Genomic DNA, 14495 nt, shown 5'->3' on the forward strand with positions numbered 1-14495 from the left:
GATGCCTCGTTGACGTTTCCTATCTCCGATTGGCCTCAGTGGCGGGTTCTGTCAGGTAAACCAGTTCTATAAAGTCATGCTTGGATCCATCCCCTCCTCTTCTCGCTCATCTTCTCCAACCGATGTTGTCATCATCATCATATTCATCGCCGACGCTGTCTGATCATCATCCTCGTCGTTACTTGTCGCCCATCTTCACCACCATTCAGTCACTCACCCCACGACTTCACCACCACTTTCACCACCACTTTCACCACCAGATCATCATCAAATCATCACCATCCTCAACCAAATCCACACACCAACAGCTTCCCCAGCAAACATCGATCAAACCCCGCCCAAGGTCTCTGCCTCCGCTCACCCACCAAATTGAAGGCACCATGGCTGGCTTTTTTTCACCTGCCCGCCGAGATCCGCGACATGGTTTACCGAGACTACGTGGCTGTCGAAGGCGGCTATGTTTGCGATACCGACGCCTTCATCAAAGGCAAGCTGAAGCAGGCTGACGGCCAGCCCATCTGCATAGCGCTTATTTTCACCTGCAAACGCGTGGCTGAGGAGATGTACGGCCTTGCCCTGCGCGTAAACCCTATTACCTTCTCGACCCTCTGCGGCAACCCTGACCTGCGGTATGTCGCCCAACGTTTTGACCACCTTGTGCACGATGTCATGAATCGCCGGCGGGAGTATATTAATCACGTTTGGATGCGTGTTTCCAAGGAGGGATTCACCAAACTTCGAGCTTTGCATCCACACTTCTCTATGGTATTGGACCGCTTACAGAACGGGCAACGTATACCGCTGTTCACCATGTGCGGACCAAACGGGGAACCGGCGTCTGCTGTCAGACAGTTCTTGGAAGACGTGATGAAGGAGGCTGCATCGAGCAACCCACGCCGGCTTGAAAGGCGTTTCTTATCTAGTCTTCGTCAGGCCCTCGGCGGCTTGGAGAGGCTCGCTCTAACAACCACTTCATATGAGGCTAGCCTCGAGCCCTGGAATATCGTTTCGACCGACGAAATGAACGAGCTCAGCATCTTCGCCTACGGTTTCACTGGTTTGCCTCCGATGCTTCCACGCGCTGCGAAGTGGGAAGCAGACCGTTCGGAATGGCGCTTCTCTGCAGCAGCAACGGCGATCCACTTCCTCAAGTCTCTCCCCAACACCGTTCGTTGTCACCTACGCAAGCTTGTTCTCCTTGAGGACAAGCAAGCTGTCCCATTTCAGGAATCACATGGTCTTGGGCTCATTCCGTTCTGCAGGGAGAATCCCCTCCTCCGCATCGAGCGACGGGTGAGCCTCTGGAACAATGCTTTTCATGAATCTCGGAGTTCAACGTTCCTATTTGAAACGCCGCAGGACCAGTACGAACGGCTCGTCAGAGAAGACAAAAACTCCCTCGACTCCTCCCTTATTACTGCTAGTGTTGCCCCCTGGATCATGGAAGCTTTGGCACTTGCCCCAGCGGGCATGCCTGCATCATCCTTTTCACTGCTTCTGGACGGCAACCCCCTTCCACAGCTTTGCACCCGTATATTTCAGTCGGTCGTTCAACGAGATCTCTGTTGGCAATCAGCAATATCGGAAGTCATCGAAAAAGGTGGATTCCCAGACTACGGCACTCTGCTTCATTTTATGACAAAACCGAACGAGGACGAATTCGCCTGGACGGAGCTGCCGCAAGCAATGAAGGACATTGCATCCGGCAACTCGATTGTGCGCTTCAACTTCGACATTGGCGAACCATCGGACCCGACGAGACTCGTTTTCGAGCACCGAAACTGGACCTGGGGTACGTGGATAAAGAAATGGCACGAGCGCGACATAATGTGTTGGGGGACCGAGCCGCCACTGCCAAGCTGGAGGGACATCTTGAAAGAAAACGTCCACGACGATCCAGTGGAGGAAATCGAGTATTTTGAAAGCCAAACCTGGAGTGATTATGATGACGAGTTGGTCGAACTGGCACTTCGCGGTTAAAAGAGAGGCAGACTCCGGTTCGCGAATGCAGCATGTGTCAAGATAGCAAATCCAATCAAACATGCAAGGCTTTACATCATCGACTAATGTGCACTTTCAAGCCCCGCGTGAGTGTATTAACCATGCTGCACAGATTGCCGAACGGAATCGAAAAGAGATTCTGAAAAGGCCGGACTTGGAATCTCGTGAGTCGCGGAACTTAAAGGGCCTTGCTTGTACAGGCCTTCCTCATTGATCACCTAAAAATAAATTGAACATCGTAGGTTGTAGTGATAGGCAGATACTAAAGGACCATGTCCAATTCCGGCCATCACCGCGACTCGTGGATTCCTGGCAAGAAACAGTGACCTCCATACGACAAACCTGCCCGGATACCATTCAACCTTGACAGATTCAACAGCATGTTACCATGCGAAGTTGTCTGGAACCACGGATAAATCCATGAGAAGGTGTGCAGAAGGTGCTGCATCTGGATGCCAAGATACCCTCACATCAGATTACATACGTCTCCTCTCAAAACCACAAACTCTAGCACATTATGCCTGATCTTTATGGGCCCCAACTCACGGGTTGAGTCATTGGCGAAAAAGCCACCCTTTTATCACGAACTTTAACCAGCAGTTACTACTGTTTGCTGTAACACCTTGAGGATACTTCTTGTATTGTGGGCGTTTTCCATCTCCGATTGGCCTCAATGGCCCGTGCACTACTCAAGAGACATGTAACGTGGTGGTTGATCCCCTCCCCCTCTTTGCCTGCTTACCTGTCACTCATCATCATCATCATCATCACCATCACACTGACACCGACACTCACGCAACACTCCGCAAAAATCTCAGTTGCAACCCGCCACGTCTACTCTATATATAGTGCTGAACCCAAGCCGACGACGACATGGTTAGCTTCCTCGACCTCCCCCCCGAGCTGCGCAGCGTCATCTATCACGCCTACGTGGCTGTTGATGGCGGCTACGTTTGCGATACCAACGGCTTCATCGAGGGCAAATTAAAGCAGGCCGACGGCAAGCCCATTTGTATGGCACTGGTATTTACCTGCAGACTTGTGGCTAGGGAGATGCATGGCCTTTCTCTGCGCGTCAACACCATTACCTTCTCGACCCTCTCCGGCAACCCTGGCCTGCGGGATCTCGCCAGTAAATTCGATTTCCTGCTTCACTGTGTTAACAATTTGAGACAAAAGTTGGTTGCGAAAATGGGCAAATACATTACTCAGGAAGCCTACAACGAACTCCGAGATCTGTACCCGCAGTTCACCCCTCTTCTGGATGCCTTGAGGGCGCGAGGCTCCCTGCCACCCCTTGCCCGCGGACCATATGGAGAAGCACCGTCTGTGTTCCGTCGGTTCATCCAAGAAGTGTTGGATGTTACTTACTCCTTCGACAGACGGGCTATCAGAGAAATAGGAGTCTATTCCCCTTCAATCGGGCATTACGTTAGCGACATGCACGCACTCTGTATAGCACGCTGTTCCATCGATCCATGGATTATTCCCTCGCGCTACGACATGCAGCAGCTCCAACTCATGGTGCTCAACGACGCTGATTGCGAACCAACGATGAGCCGCCACGACGGTTCGGAGTGGCGCTTTTCCGCAGCGGCTGCGGCAATCTACTTTGTCCAGTCTCTGCCGGATACCATACGCAGAAACCTGCGCAGGCTTGTTTTGCTCGAGGACAGGGAAGCCCTAGCGTATCCAGAATCGCACGGCTATGGCCTTATTCCATTATGCAAAGAAAACCCACTCCTCCACGTCGAGCGCCGAGTCAACCTCTGGAGGAATGTCTTCCAGCCGGGTGTCTTAAAAGAGACACCGCGCCAGCGATACCAGCTTCGAGAGGAATCGACCCAGCCAGGCATGGAATCCCTCAGTTCTTGTGTGGTTACCCGGAACGTCGCCCCTTGGATCGTGGAAGCTCACGAACTCGTTGCCGCGGGCATGCCGGCCTCATCCTACTCGCTGCTCCTGGACGGCGATCCTGTCCCGCAGCTCACCTCCCAAATCTTCCAGTCCATCGTCCAGCGAGACGTGGCGTGGCAAGAGGCGTGGACGATGTCCGTCGATCGAGGCAGAATCCCCGGACTCACTTCGTTTTCGAGACGAAGCTGGGAGGGTTGCAGGGTCTGGTACTTTTTCGAGGCCTTACCACAAGCCATGAAGGACATGGCTTCCGGGAACTCAATCGTCCGCTGCAATTTCGACGCTGGCGAGCCTTTGGATGCGGAGAAGCTTCGTATCGAGCACCACCACTGGAACGAGGATAACTGGACGCAAAAATGGCGCGAGCATGACCCCCGGTTCTGGGACACCGAGCCACCATTGCCAAGCTGGATGGACCTTTTGAAGGAGAATTTTCATCACTTCACCATTCGGCCGGGCTTCAGAACCCGTGGGGAATGGCGGCGCTTCTTTGGCCAGTGGTGCTGAATGGCGGGCGTCCCAGAGTTTCGAGGGAAATGCTGCTTTGTAAGGCTTTGGGGCCCTTTAGAACAAGTCACCGATGCAGAAAACTGCCTCCCACAGGAAGGAAATTTTCAGCTGATCAAGAGTTGTTTAAGTTCTGGCGGTTTTGGGTTGTCCTTTGCAATTGATTTTGAGCTGTGAGCAGGTTAGGACAAGTCATCAAAGTTCCAGTGTTGTTCTCAAACTACTAATCAATCAAAGCATGCCGCCTATTTGACAGCAGTGACAAATTTGCATAATCGACTTGAGTTTCTCACCGCGGAGCTATGAGCCGTGGCACGCATGGCTCCCCAGGGCCGCAGAAACCGTATCGATTAACCCAACTCGACTTGGATGACCCCCCTCCACAAGATCCCTGTTTCTACACCTGCGAGTACGGGGCTAGCATGTGGGAGCGTCTGCTGCCAGTCCACCTTCTCTGGAGCACCCAAAAATGGTTTGATTTGGATCCGAAGCCAAACCTCAGCTGCAGACCGTATCTTGAACGAGAACCCTCCTGGTCTTGAATGTCGCTCGAGGGCGCAGTCTTGCGGCGCGAGGATGCGCTTCTCTCACAATTCCTCAACGCTGAAGCCCTTTCTCCCTACGACATTCGCCTGCGTATCCGCGCGCTACTTATACGGGCCACATAGGGAGATGAATGGACAGGCGTGGTGCCACGCGTCTTGCTGGCCTTGGGCTTCAAGCCTGTCTTTCCAGGCCTACGCATCATGGATTTCAAGTCGATAAACAAGTGGCGAATTTCCCGGCACCAGCTCGCCGACGGCAACGCAGATGCTTGGATTCGAATTCGTATCGCTCTCGACATCGCAAGCTTCGAGGAGGCGGTCCGCGACGCCGCGCTCTTAGCAATTTGCGACAGACGGTGTAACTCAGTCGACGGCTTAGTCTTACAGGAGAACGCCGAAAATTCGTTTACCCGGGTCAGATATCTTGATCCTCATCGCAGTGATTCTCAGACATTTTGAAATGTGGTCAGATGGAAATTATTTTGGTGTAGAGCCAATTCGGAATCCAGGACTACCGTACCCGCCACAGTTGTTCGGCTTGATGACAACTGGTTGTGCAACATCACATGATAGACATTTCGACTATGCTTATATATCACAGTTGACATAGAATTGCATGGCGCTGTAGGACAGAGTTCAATGTATAAATACACGAGACGCATGAGTGGTCAGATATGCAAACGAGGCCAACTAGTATGAAATCCGAAAATGTGAAATGCAGCAATTAACCCATGGGACGACTTTTGTTACCTGTAACACCCCCCCAGTCCGCCATAGGAAGGAAAAGAAAGGAAGAAGAAAGAGACCCTGAAACTCCCTTGAGACTCCGCAGCCCACCCTCCAGAGCCCCTGAAAGGATCATTCCCCTCTCGGGACCGACATGAGGACAAACGCCAGGACGCCCGCCCCGAAGATGAGGACCAGCCCCGCGAGCGCGAACGCGAGGAACGTTAACCACCGCCGCCGCCTCGCCGTCGCGGCCGCAAGGTCCCGACGGTACCTGGCGACGTCGAAGGACCCGTAACTGCTCAGGCTCCACCTCCCGGAGCCGGCGTAGCCCCGGGAACCCCGGCGCTCCGTATAGACGCCCCCGTGGCGCACCGTGAAGATGCTCGCGGTGTCGGACTCCTTTTCGTAGATGGGCAGCGTCGGCGCGTAGGGGTCAGAGTCGTCGTCGTTGTCGTCGTGTCGACAGCGGCGGAGAACGCGGGCGAAGTAGGTCGTGTCCGGGGGTGGGGGCGCGCCGAAGGTGCAGTGGGGCCTCGGCGCGGGCGGGGGTCCGTGTCGGGTCCGGAAGGGCGCGGGGAACGGACGGGCGGTCTTGTCGTGGCGTCCGCGCTCGATCTCGCGCACGAACTTTGTTTTTGGCGGGAGCATTGCCTTTTGGTATGTGCGCGTGTGTGCGTGCTGTGTGCGTTTGTGCTGTGTGCGTTTGTGCTGAGTGTGCGTGATGGCTGGGATCTGCGTTGGAATGGGTGTTGCATACCTGTCGGGGTTCCGTGGGAATTCTAGGGAGATTAGGTCTTTAAAACACAATGCGACGAGGGGCTGGGGAGGAAGTGTGTTTAGAAGTTTGCGTGGGACAGGATGTCGCGGGATGCGGGCTGCTGCTGTACGCATCCGGTTGTGATGCGGTCGGTATGCAGGAGATGAGAACAGATGGCTCCCCAAGCAACGACGGTGGGAGGAGAGGCATTCCGGAGGTTGCCGCAAGCACCGACGGCATGTTGGCTCGACGGATGCAATCGTCGACTCCCGTCGATCCCTGATTCAGCATCTTGTGGTTATGACGGGTAGACTGCTGCTTTCTGGTATTCACAGATAGTCATGGCCGAGCTGCACGTCTGTCAAAGATCGACATGGTCTCCGAATCTGGCCGAGAACGGCCTCTTGACTGTGTAACCCAGCCTTACTGTTCTAGATTACCTAACATAGCATGATGACGTCAACTGAAAGTCTAGAAGCCGCCAAGATTGAATGCTATCGAATGTTATTAGTCTATTCAATATGCGTAAGTTGTAGTGTACAGTTCCGGTCTTGTCTGTCAGCGCCACTCCTATGTTCTGTTGAAGTTCTTGCGACTCCATCACCACCTTCTATCACTTTGAAAGTTTGCAAAATGCCTATACGATACCCTAATGTACCGATCGCAATAGAACGGGGGAAAACTGAAGTCTTGGAGACTGGTCGAACGACGGAATATCGTCTCTCCAGGCGAGCAAGCTCCTGGTCCACGACGTGGCGGTATCTCAACCTCGCAGGAAAAGCTCCAGCTGCGCGGCATAGTCCAGCGGGAACTGGAACAGATGAGCGTGGGCCGAGTCGGGATACACGTGCAGCCGCGCGTCAGGCAAGTGCTGCTGCAAGACGAAACTGTTGGCCGTCCCCATCAAAAGATCGTCGTGCCCGCTGGTCACCAGCACCGGGGCGGTGATGTTGGCGAGCCGGGCGTACATCTCGGGATCGGAGGCGAAGGCCGTGATGGCGGCCAGCTGCGCGGCGACACCATCGCCGACGAGGAAGTCTTTCCTCTCTTCGCCCGGGACGCGGCGCTCGTAGATTCTGTTCCACCACGAGTGACCGGCGGCCCTGCTGGTCTCGGACGGGTAGAAGAAGATGCCGAGGTTGTACTCCTCCGTCGGCTGTCTGTCGGGCTCGCCTCCAGGTCCGGATGCGGCGTCCGGCGGCGTCGAGACCACGTCGGGGCCGTATCCCGGACGGATGCCAGCGAGCACCAGCTTGTTCGCCACTTCGGAGTGTTCCATGCCGATGTACTGCGCGACCATGCCGCCCATCGAGAAACCCACGATGTCAGCCCTGGGGACGTCAATCTCGGCGAGGAAGCCCAGGGTCGTGGCCGCCATGGCGCTGATCGAGTCCGGCACGACGCCGTCGCTGTGGCCGACGCCGGCGTTGTCGAACAGAATCACCTCGCGGTTCTCGGCGATGGCGTTGACGAGTTCCGGATCGAGCACGTCCATGCTCCCGCGGAAGTGGGTGAGGAAGAGGAGTGGCGGTCCGGAGGCGTGTTTCCCGAGGCGGCGGTAGGCCAGCTTGGTGCCGTTGACCGAGACGTATCTGGTCGGCGCTGTTTGGAGCAGCTGGCCTGCGTTCTGGCCGCACCCGGGGCCCGATGCGTTCCGCTGGACATCGGAAGTCCCGAGAAGCTTGCTGGACGGATGGTTAGACTTTACAGTTGACTTGCATAAAGGTGGGTGGCATTACCCAGGAGTGGCCAAGGCTGTTACTGCCGCTGCAAGCAGGAATGTCGAGACGAGCTTCATCTTGGGTATATTGGTCGGGATGAGACGATGGTAGAAGGTTTCGATTAGTATTTTCGTAGAGGAAACTGTGCTGAACAGTATTGAAGGTTTATTTGGGACTAAGTAATTGGCTTTTATAGAGCCGGTTCTGGTTGCAGAGACAGTCTAGATATAACATCGCTTACCCAGATCAGCAATGCAGTTGATTCTTTCCTTGGCCTTCGATCCCGTCCGCTGATTACCATATCAACTTGGAAAAATGCAAATAAAGCTCCATCGTGCTCAAATCAAACCGATATTGCCTCTCGACCCCCTTTTTTTGGAGGCTGACATATCACTGAGGCCATAGAGACTGGTCTGCTGCGATTTCGGGGGAACTGGGGTCCGGTGAGGTCAGAATGGCGGCCGTGAGCATCAGTAATCGGAGGAATGCCGAGTCAGAGGCGCCGAGTCTCGGGTCCGGCGCCCTTTTAGTCGGACAGAGAGCCAACTAGCTTAATCAGAGTTTCTGTTACCACAACAAGCTTTCTCCTAGAGGTTCCCGGTGCAATCTCCCGGATAGTTTCTCGCTTGAAAATGACTTTGCTGAATTCATTTAGAGCGGTGGTGATCATAGTCGTCGTCAGATACTGCGAGAAAGTTTCTTGATCCGCTCTGTCACACCCTTTTCTTTTCCCACGTTGACATTTATCGAGAGTTAGAGCTCCACCGCTGGCTGGGCCATCGGATATCACTCTCCAGACCGCTCACTGTGAGTCTGGGGGAAGACCTATCCTGTCAGCATGCTAACAATGGCTGCATGCACTTGAGGTGCAAGTGTAGACAGTGATGAGAATTAGAGAGTGTTTACTTAACGTGACAACCACAACCGTGCGCATCATCAGTAATCGGCGCAACATTGAGCCAAGATTGCCGAGTCTAGAACTCCCCCCGCCGGCGGACGCTCCGACAAAAGCCTTGCGCCTTTCATATCCCCTCCGGTCTCCATCATGGCGGAGGTAACGGCTATCTTTAGCTCCGCAAAGCCAACCCGCGATTACATGGCGGCATCGGACACTGGTCTTGTTCTCCGTCCACAGCAAACGCGCCGCGCAAACTCTACCGGGATCTTCGTGGGTGTGCATTGTCTCTTCGGCAACGCCACAACCATGGTAGTCAACGCGCGTGTCACATAAGCCCGCGCCGCTTTTGCATGACAAAGCTGCTTATTTCTACCACCAAGCATACAGCTCGAGTTACTTGGATGAGGGGGGAAGGACATCATAAAGAGCGACATCTCCCTTGCCACCTTCCTGAGTCGTAGGTTGGCCCAGACGCTTATTCACCTCACATATCCACAAGACTCCTCATCTGCCACATCAACCCCACCCTCAACATGGCCAAGTCGCTTGTTACCGGCGGCACCGGCTTCATTGGCCTGTACGTTGTCAAGCTCCTCCTCGAACGCGGCCACCGCGTCCACACCACGGTCCGCAGCCTGAAGAACACCGCCAAGTGCAAGCCGCTGCTGGACCTGCAGGCGCAGTACCCCAATAGTCTGTCCCTGTTCGAGGCCGACCTCCTCGAGAACGGGTCTTTCCGCAAGGCCATGGAGGACTGTGAGGTGGTGTATCACATCGCCTCGCCATTCCTGGTGCCTCAGCAGATCAAGGACGGACTCAAGGACTGCGTCGAGCCGGCTCTCCAAGGCACCAAGTCTGTCCTGGAGTCCGCCAACAAAGTCGAGAGTGTCAAGCGTGTTGTCTTGACATCTTCAGGTGAGTCGTCTCGTATTACCCTCCCCCTTGTTACAACCGGCTGGTCCAGCCAGTCTGACACGCAAGTACGTAGTGGCCGCAATGTATGGGGACAACGCCGACGTCCTCAAAGAGAACAACGGCACCCTCACCGAGTCCTGCTGGAATTCGACCAGCAGCGTGAGCTATTCGCCGTATGCGTACTCCAAGATGGTCGCCGAGCGAGAGGCGTAGACGATGCAGCGGCTCCAGGACCGGTGGTCCCTCGTGGTCGTCAACCCGGGCATGGTCCTCGGCCCCTCGCTCACGCCCGAGTCCGTGTCGGGGAGCCACTTCATGCTCGAGGCCCTGTTCCGCGGCGACAACCGTATGGGCTGCGCCGACCTCTCGTGGCCGCTGGTCGATGTCAGGGACGTGGCTGAGGCGCACGTCATGGCCGGGGAGGACGTGTCGGCGACGGGGCGGTACATCGTCTCGGGCGACCGCACCGTCAGCCTGTTGGAGATGGCGGACCTGGTGAGGCCGGTTCATCGGAACCCCAGAGCCCTGCCCGGTCGGAATCTGCCCAAGTTGATGGTATACATGGCGGGGCCGTTCATCGGCATCACCAAGAAGTGGACGGACGCCAACGTCGGGATTCCCTTCAAGGTGGACAATAGCCGGAGTATCGAGCAGTTGGGGATGAAGTACCGCTCGGCCGAAGAAGCGTGCCGTTCGTTTTACGAATCGTGGCAGAAGAAACAGAAGGTCTGCTAGTCGTGTTCTTTCGTCCCCGCGTAATGATGTTGAGTATTTGGTTGCTAGTTGTTGATGGAAGCAAGAATCATTTCACTTGTGCAGATAACATTTTACCCGTTCTTATGCTTCTTGTTTTTTCCTATTCTGTATAATTTCATCGAGATAGTTCATCCCGTAATAATACCTTTACGTCCAGTACAAGTACAGAACATATTTAAACACTCGAATAGCCTGCCTTAACTTGCCAAGGACTCCGACCAATAACTTATGTTGACTATTCAGTCCGAAAGCATCAGGAAGACGACTCCTGTGGGCCCCCGACACCCAACAGTACCCGCTCCATGAACTCATACATCTCGTCAGAAGCCAGGTCAAACGCAGTGCCGCCATCTTTGGTCATTGCCTCAATGTTCGCGCCGTTCCGCAGAAGCGTCCCGACCGCCTCCCTATCGCCACTCCGAACGGCAACAACCAGCGCCGTCTCACCGTCGTTATTTACGGCTTCAGCTTCTGCGCCATTCTTCAGTAACAGATCAACGGATTCTGCGTGGCCACTTCGAGCAGCCATCATAAGGGCCGTGTTTCCGTCGTCGTTAGCCACGTTCACGTCTGCGCCGCCGTACAGAAGCGTCCGGATCTTAGTTTGCTGTCCTGTCACCGCCATATCCATGAGAGCCGTGCAGCCGTCGTCAAGCCTGTTGTTTGGGTTGGCTCCGTGGTTTAACAAGATCTGAACTATGGCGTTCGACCCTTTATTGCAAGCTACCATGAGAGCCGTGAAGCCGTCGTCAAGCCTGTTGTTTGGGTTAGCTCCATGGTCCAACAACATCTGAACTATGGCGTCCGATCCTTCAGCGCAAGCTACCATGAGAGCCGTAACTCCGCGGTTGGCCTTTATGTTCGGTTTGGCTCCATGGTTTAACAAGATCTGAACTATGGCGTTTGACCCTTCAGCGCAAGCTACCATGAGAGCCGTAACGCTGCGGTTGACCTTCACGTTCAGTTTGGCTCCATGGTTTAACAAGATCTGAACTATGGCGTACGACCCTTTATTGCACGCTGCCATGAGAGCCGTGAAACCGTCGTCAAGCCTGTTGTTTGGGTTAGCTCCATGGTCCAACAACATCTGAACCATGGCGTACGACCCTTCAGCACAAGCTATCATAAGAGCCGTGCAGCCGTCGTCAAGCCTGTAGTTTGGGTTGGCTCCATGGTCCAGCAAAATCTGAACTATGGCGTCTGAACCTTTATTGCAAGCCACCATGAGAGCTGTTTCGCTGCCGCCGGCCGTCACGTTCGGTTTGGCTCCGTGGTCCAACAGCATCTGAACCATGACGTCCGATTGTTGAGCGCAAGCCGTCTTTAAGGCGTTGGAGCCGTTCTCAGTGACGGCGTCTTTATCGGCCCCATTTTCGATCAGGAGACGAACCATGCCTTCGTGCTCGATGCTCACTGCCAGAATCAGAGGCGTGTACCCAAAACTGTCGCTTGCATCTATATCTGCGCCCTTGTCCAGAAGGAACTGCACTAACGGCTCGCTGCCTGTCCCAACCGCACCCGTGAGAGGTGTGACGGATTCAAAATGCAGCAGATCGATGTCCTTGGACTTAACGTCGGCACCCCCGAGGAGCAGCATCTCGACGTTCGTGAGCACATCGTTTTCGACATCAACCACCTTGACCAGATCGGTTGTTGCTCGTCTTATCCGAGTTGACGAGTCATACACGGTGCAAAGATTCCACAGGAGGTTTTGTTCTGCCCAATTGAAATGCGAGAGTTTCTCTTTCAAATCCTCCAGGTCCGCGTCGTGAGATTCCGATAATGTGGCACCCCGTTCATCCAGACTCGCGGCCGAGGGTACTAGACCAGCCGGTGCAGACCTCCAATCATCCTCTGTTGAGTCTTGACTATTTTCTCCAGGCAAGTGGGAAGGAGCACGTTTGGCACTCGCCGATGCTACCACTGCCGACTGGTAATGTCTCGACATGACGCCCTTCCTCTTTGAGACATGGACGTAGCGAGTCGATAGAGCACGCGTTTCTTCGCCTTCGTCGCCGTGTAGGGATTTGGACAACTCGACAGCCGATCCAAAAGTCTCCTCGGCCTCTTTGAGATCGCCGGATCGGTGATACGCTGAAGCCAAACCCCAGAGTATGACGAGAGATGTCTCGTCGGCCGGCCACTGGCGGTCCAGTTCGTTATTTCTCAGCGTGTCGTACTCGACGGCGGCAAGGAAGTACACCTTGGACTTCTCTACAGATCCTATGCTGAGGTTGACCCAGGCGGCCCGAGTGACGATGGTGGCGTAGGCGTCGCGGAGACGCCCACGCGACAGATCAAGGTCGTCCCTGGGAACGCGCAAGTGCAGGAGGGTGAGACAGTACAAGAGCGGTGCCGCAAGCTTACGCTCTATTGTTTGGTCGTTCCTGGCACATTCCAGAGCATTTCTACGTTGTAGTCTGTCAGTATTAGTGAGTAGAGTTCGAGGCAGAGGAGAGACATACATGACGGACGATGGACAGTGGATGCCCCTTGCGAGACCGTAGGCTGCCTGCAGTATCAGATCTTGTTTTCCTGCCTCTGTAACCTTTTTCAAACACCACTGACACATAACTCTATGAATCATAACGCCAACGACAGACCCGGCTTCCTCTCTGAGGGTAATCACGCAGAGAGTTGCGAGGCGCCGAAGTGCTACCCGGAGGAAGTTTGGGTGGCCCAGGAGTGACTGAAGAGCCTTGATGTCGTCGCTCATCCGGTCAGAGCTATCAGCGCTGGCGAAGCTGAAGCCCTCCAGAAGGTCGAGCGGGATCTGCCACGGGCCAAGAACGCCGATGAGATTGAGAAGAGCCAGGTGTTGAGGGTTCTTCTCGACGGAGCGGTACGTCATATCTAGGATGGTGGTGAAGACGCGGCTCTCGTCGGATGGCGTAAAATTCTCCATCAGTCTCGTGTACTCCGTCTTGTAAGCGGCGAGGAAGTCGGCAAAGGAAAACTCTCCGTCAAGGATGAGGGCGCCGGCTTGCTCCACTGCCAGCGGCATGCCGCTCAGCTCTTTGCCGATTTCCCGCGCAAGCATGCGATCTAACCTAGCGTCAGTGGTGATTATTTGATGCCGAACATGTGATGATCCCACTCACCATCATTGTCGTCTTCATCCCGGCCACTCATCTCTACCAAGAGATCTTGCGAGCTTTGGGGATCGAGGCCATTCATGCTCATCGGCCTGTCCGGCTTGAAGCCGTGTAGTTTCAGAAGGCGGGTGCTGGTGATGAGAACAGAACCGTGGGGGCATGTGGGTATGAAGCTCGACAACTGCCCCTGCTCCGGGTTGTCGGCACTGTCGATGACCAGGAGCCAGTTGGTGAGAAGGGTTAAGCGCAGCCTCGCAGATACCATAAGCAAATCGTCCGAGCCGGCGTAGGGAATGGGCAGGTCCCGCGGCCAGCTCGAAGAGATGAACCCGGCAGCTTCTGCGAACGAGCGTTGGGCGTGTTCTTGCGTCGAGCCGTTGATCCAGATGACGGCGGAGTATCGGGTCCCCTCTTGTTGTATGTGGCGAAGCGTGAGCTGCGTCTTTCCGGAACCGCCCATTCCGTATATCAAAAGGCTTTTTCGACCTGGTTTAGAAGGGTCAAGAGCTGTCTGCATCTCCCTGAGCTCGGCGTTGCGGCCGTAGAAAGACTCGGTGGCCATTGGCATGGTGGACAACATCAACACGGGAGGTGTACTCGAGAAAGTATCTTTGAAAAAGACGATTAGATTGAACTATTCGATCTAAAAAGATA

General features: G+C 54.8%; 7 protein-coding genes across 7 annotated transcripts; 3 read left to right on the forward strand and 4 right to left on the reverse strand.

Annotated features, from left to right (window-relative positions):
* Positions 1 to 420: 420 nt before the first annotated feature.
* CDEST_10283 (uncharacterized protein) lies at positions 421 to 1980 on the forward strand (the record flags this gene model as incomplete). The annotated part of the gene is made up of 1 exon (XM_062926441.1): positions 421 to 1980. One exon carries the CDS (start codon positions 421 to 423, stop codon positions 1978 to 1980), a length of 1560 nt encoding a protein of 519 aa, XP_062782492.1.
* An 894-nt stretch (positions 1981 to 2874) lies between these two features.
* CDEST_10284 (uncharacterized protein) lies at positions 2875 to 4425 on the forward strand (the record flags this gene model as incomplete). Its single annotated transcript, XM_062926442.1, has 1 exon — positions 2875 to 4425. One exon carries the CDS (start codon positions 2875 to 2877, stop codon positions 4423 to 4425), a length of 1551 nt encoding a protein of 516 aa, XP_062782493.1.
* A 1403-nt stretch (positions 4426 to 5828) lies between these two features.
* CDEST_10285 (uncharacterized protein) lies at positions 5829 to 6347 on the reverse strand (the record flags this gene model as incomplete). Its single annotated transcript, XM_062926443.1, has 1 exon — positions 5829 to 6347. The coding sequence occupies one exon, from the start codon at positions 6345 to 6347 to the stop codon at positions 5829 to 5831; it is 519 nt and encodes a 172-aa protein (XP_062782494.1).
* An 872-nt stretch (positions 6348 to 7219) lies between these two features.
* CDEST_10286 (Putative alpha/beta hydrolase-1) lies at positions 7220 to 8254 on the reverse strand (the record flags this gene model as incomplete). Its single annotated transcript, XM_062926444.1, has 2 exons — positions 7220 to 8141; positions 8196 to 8254. 2 exons carry the CDS (start codon positions 8252 to 8254, stop codon positions 7220 to 7222), a joined length of 981 nt encoding a protein of 326 aa, XP_062782495.1.
* Positions 8255 to 9608: 1354 nt separating this feature from the next.
* Positions 9609 to 10725, forward strand: CDEST_10287 (Putative NAD-dependent epimerase/dehydratase, NAD(P)-binding domain superfamily; the record flags this gene model as incomplete). The annotated part of the gene is made up of 3 exons (XM_062926445.1): positions 9609 to 9990; positions 10064 to 10149; positions 10213 to 10725. 3 exons carry the CDS (start codon positions 9609 to 9611, stop codon positions 10723 to 10725), a joined length of 981 nt encoding a protein of 326 aa, XP_062782496.1.
* Positions 10726 to 10999: 274 nt separating this feature from the next.
* On the reverse strand, positions 11000 to 11377 carry CDEST_10288 (Putative ankyrin repeat-containing domain superfamily; the record flags this gene model as incomplete). The annotated part of the gene is made up of 1 exon (XM_062926446.1): positions 11000 to 11377. One exon carries the CDS (start codon positions 11375 to 11377, stop codon positions 11000 to 11002), a length of 378 nt encoding a protein of 125 aa, XP_062782497.1.
* Positions 11378 to 11891: 514 nt separating this feature from the next.
* CDEST_10289 (Putative tetratricopeptide-like helical domain superfamily) lies at positions 11892 to 14421 on the reverse strand (the record flags this gene model as incomplete). Its single annotated transcript, XM_062926447.1, has 4 exons — positions 11892 to 11897; positions 11939 to 13154; positions 13212 to 13791; positions 13848 to 14421. The coding sequence occupies 4 exons, from the start codon at positions 14419 to 14421 to the stop codon at positions 11892 to 11894; spliced, it is 2376 nt and encodes a 791-aa protein (XP_062782498.1).
* Between the last annotated feature and the right edge of the window lie 74 nt (positions 14422 to 14495).

The sequence above is a fragment of the Colletotrichum destructivum genome, chromosome 6 (genome assembly GCF_034447905.1).
Source record: "Colletotrichum destructivum chromosome 6, complete sequence".
Taxonomy (NCBI): domain Eukaryota; kingdom Fungi; phylum Ascomycota; class Sordariomycetes; order Glomerellales; family Glomerellaceae; genus Colletotrichum; species Colletotrichum destructivum.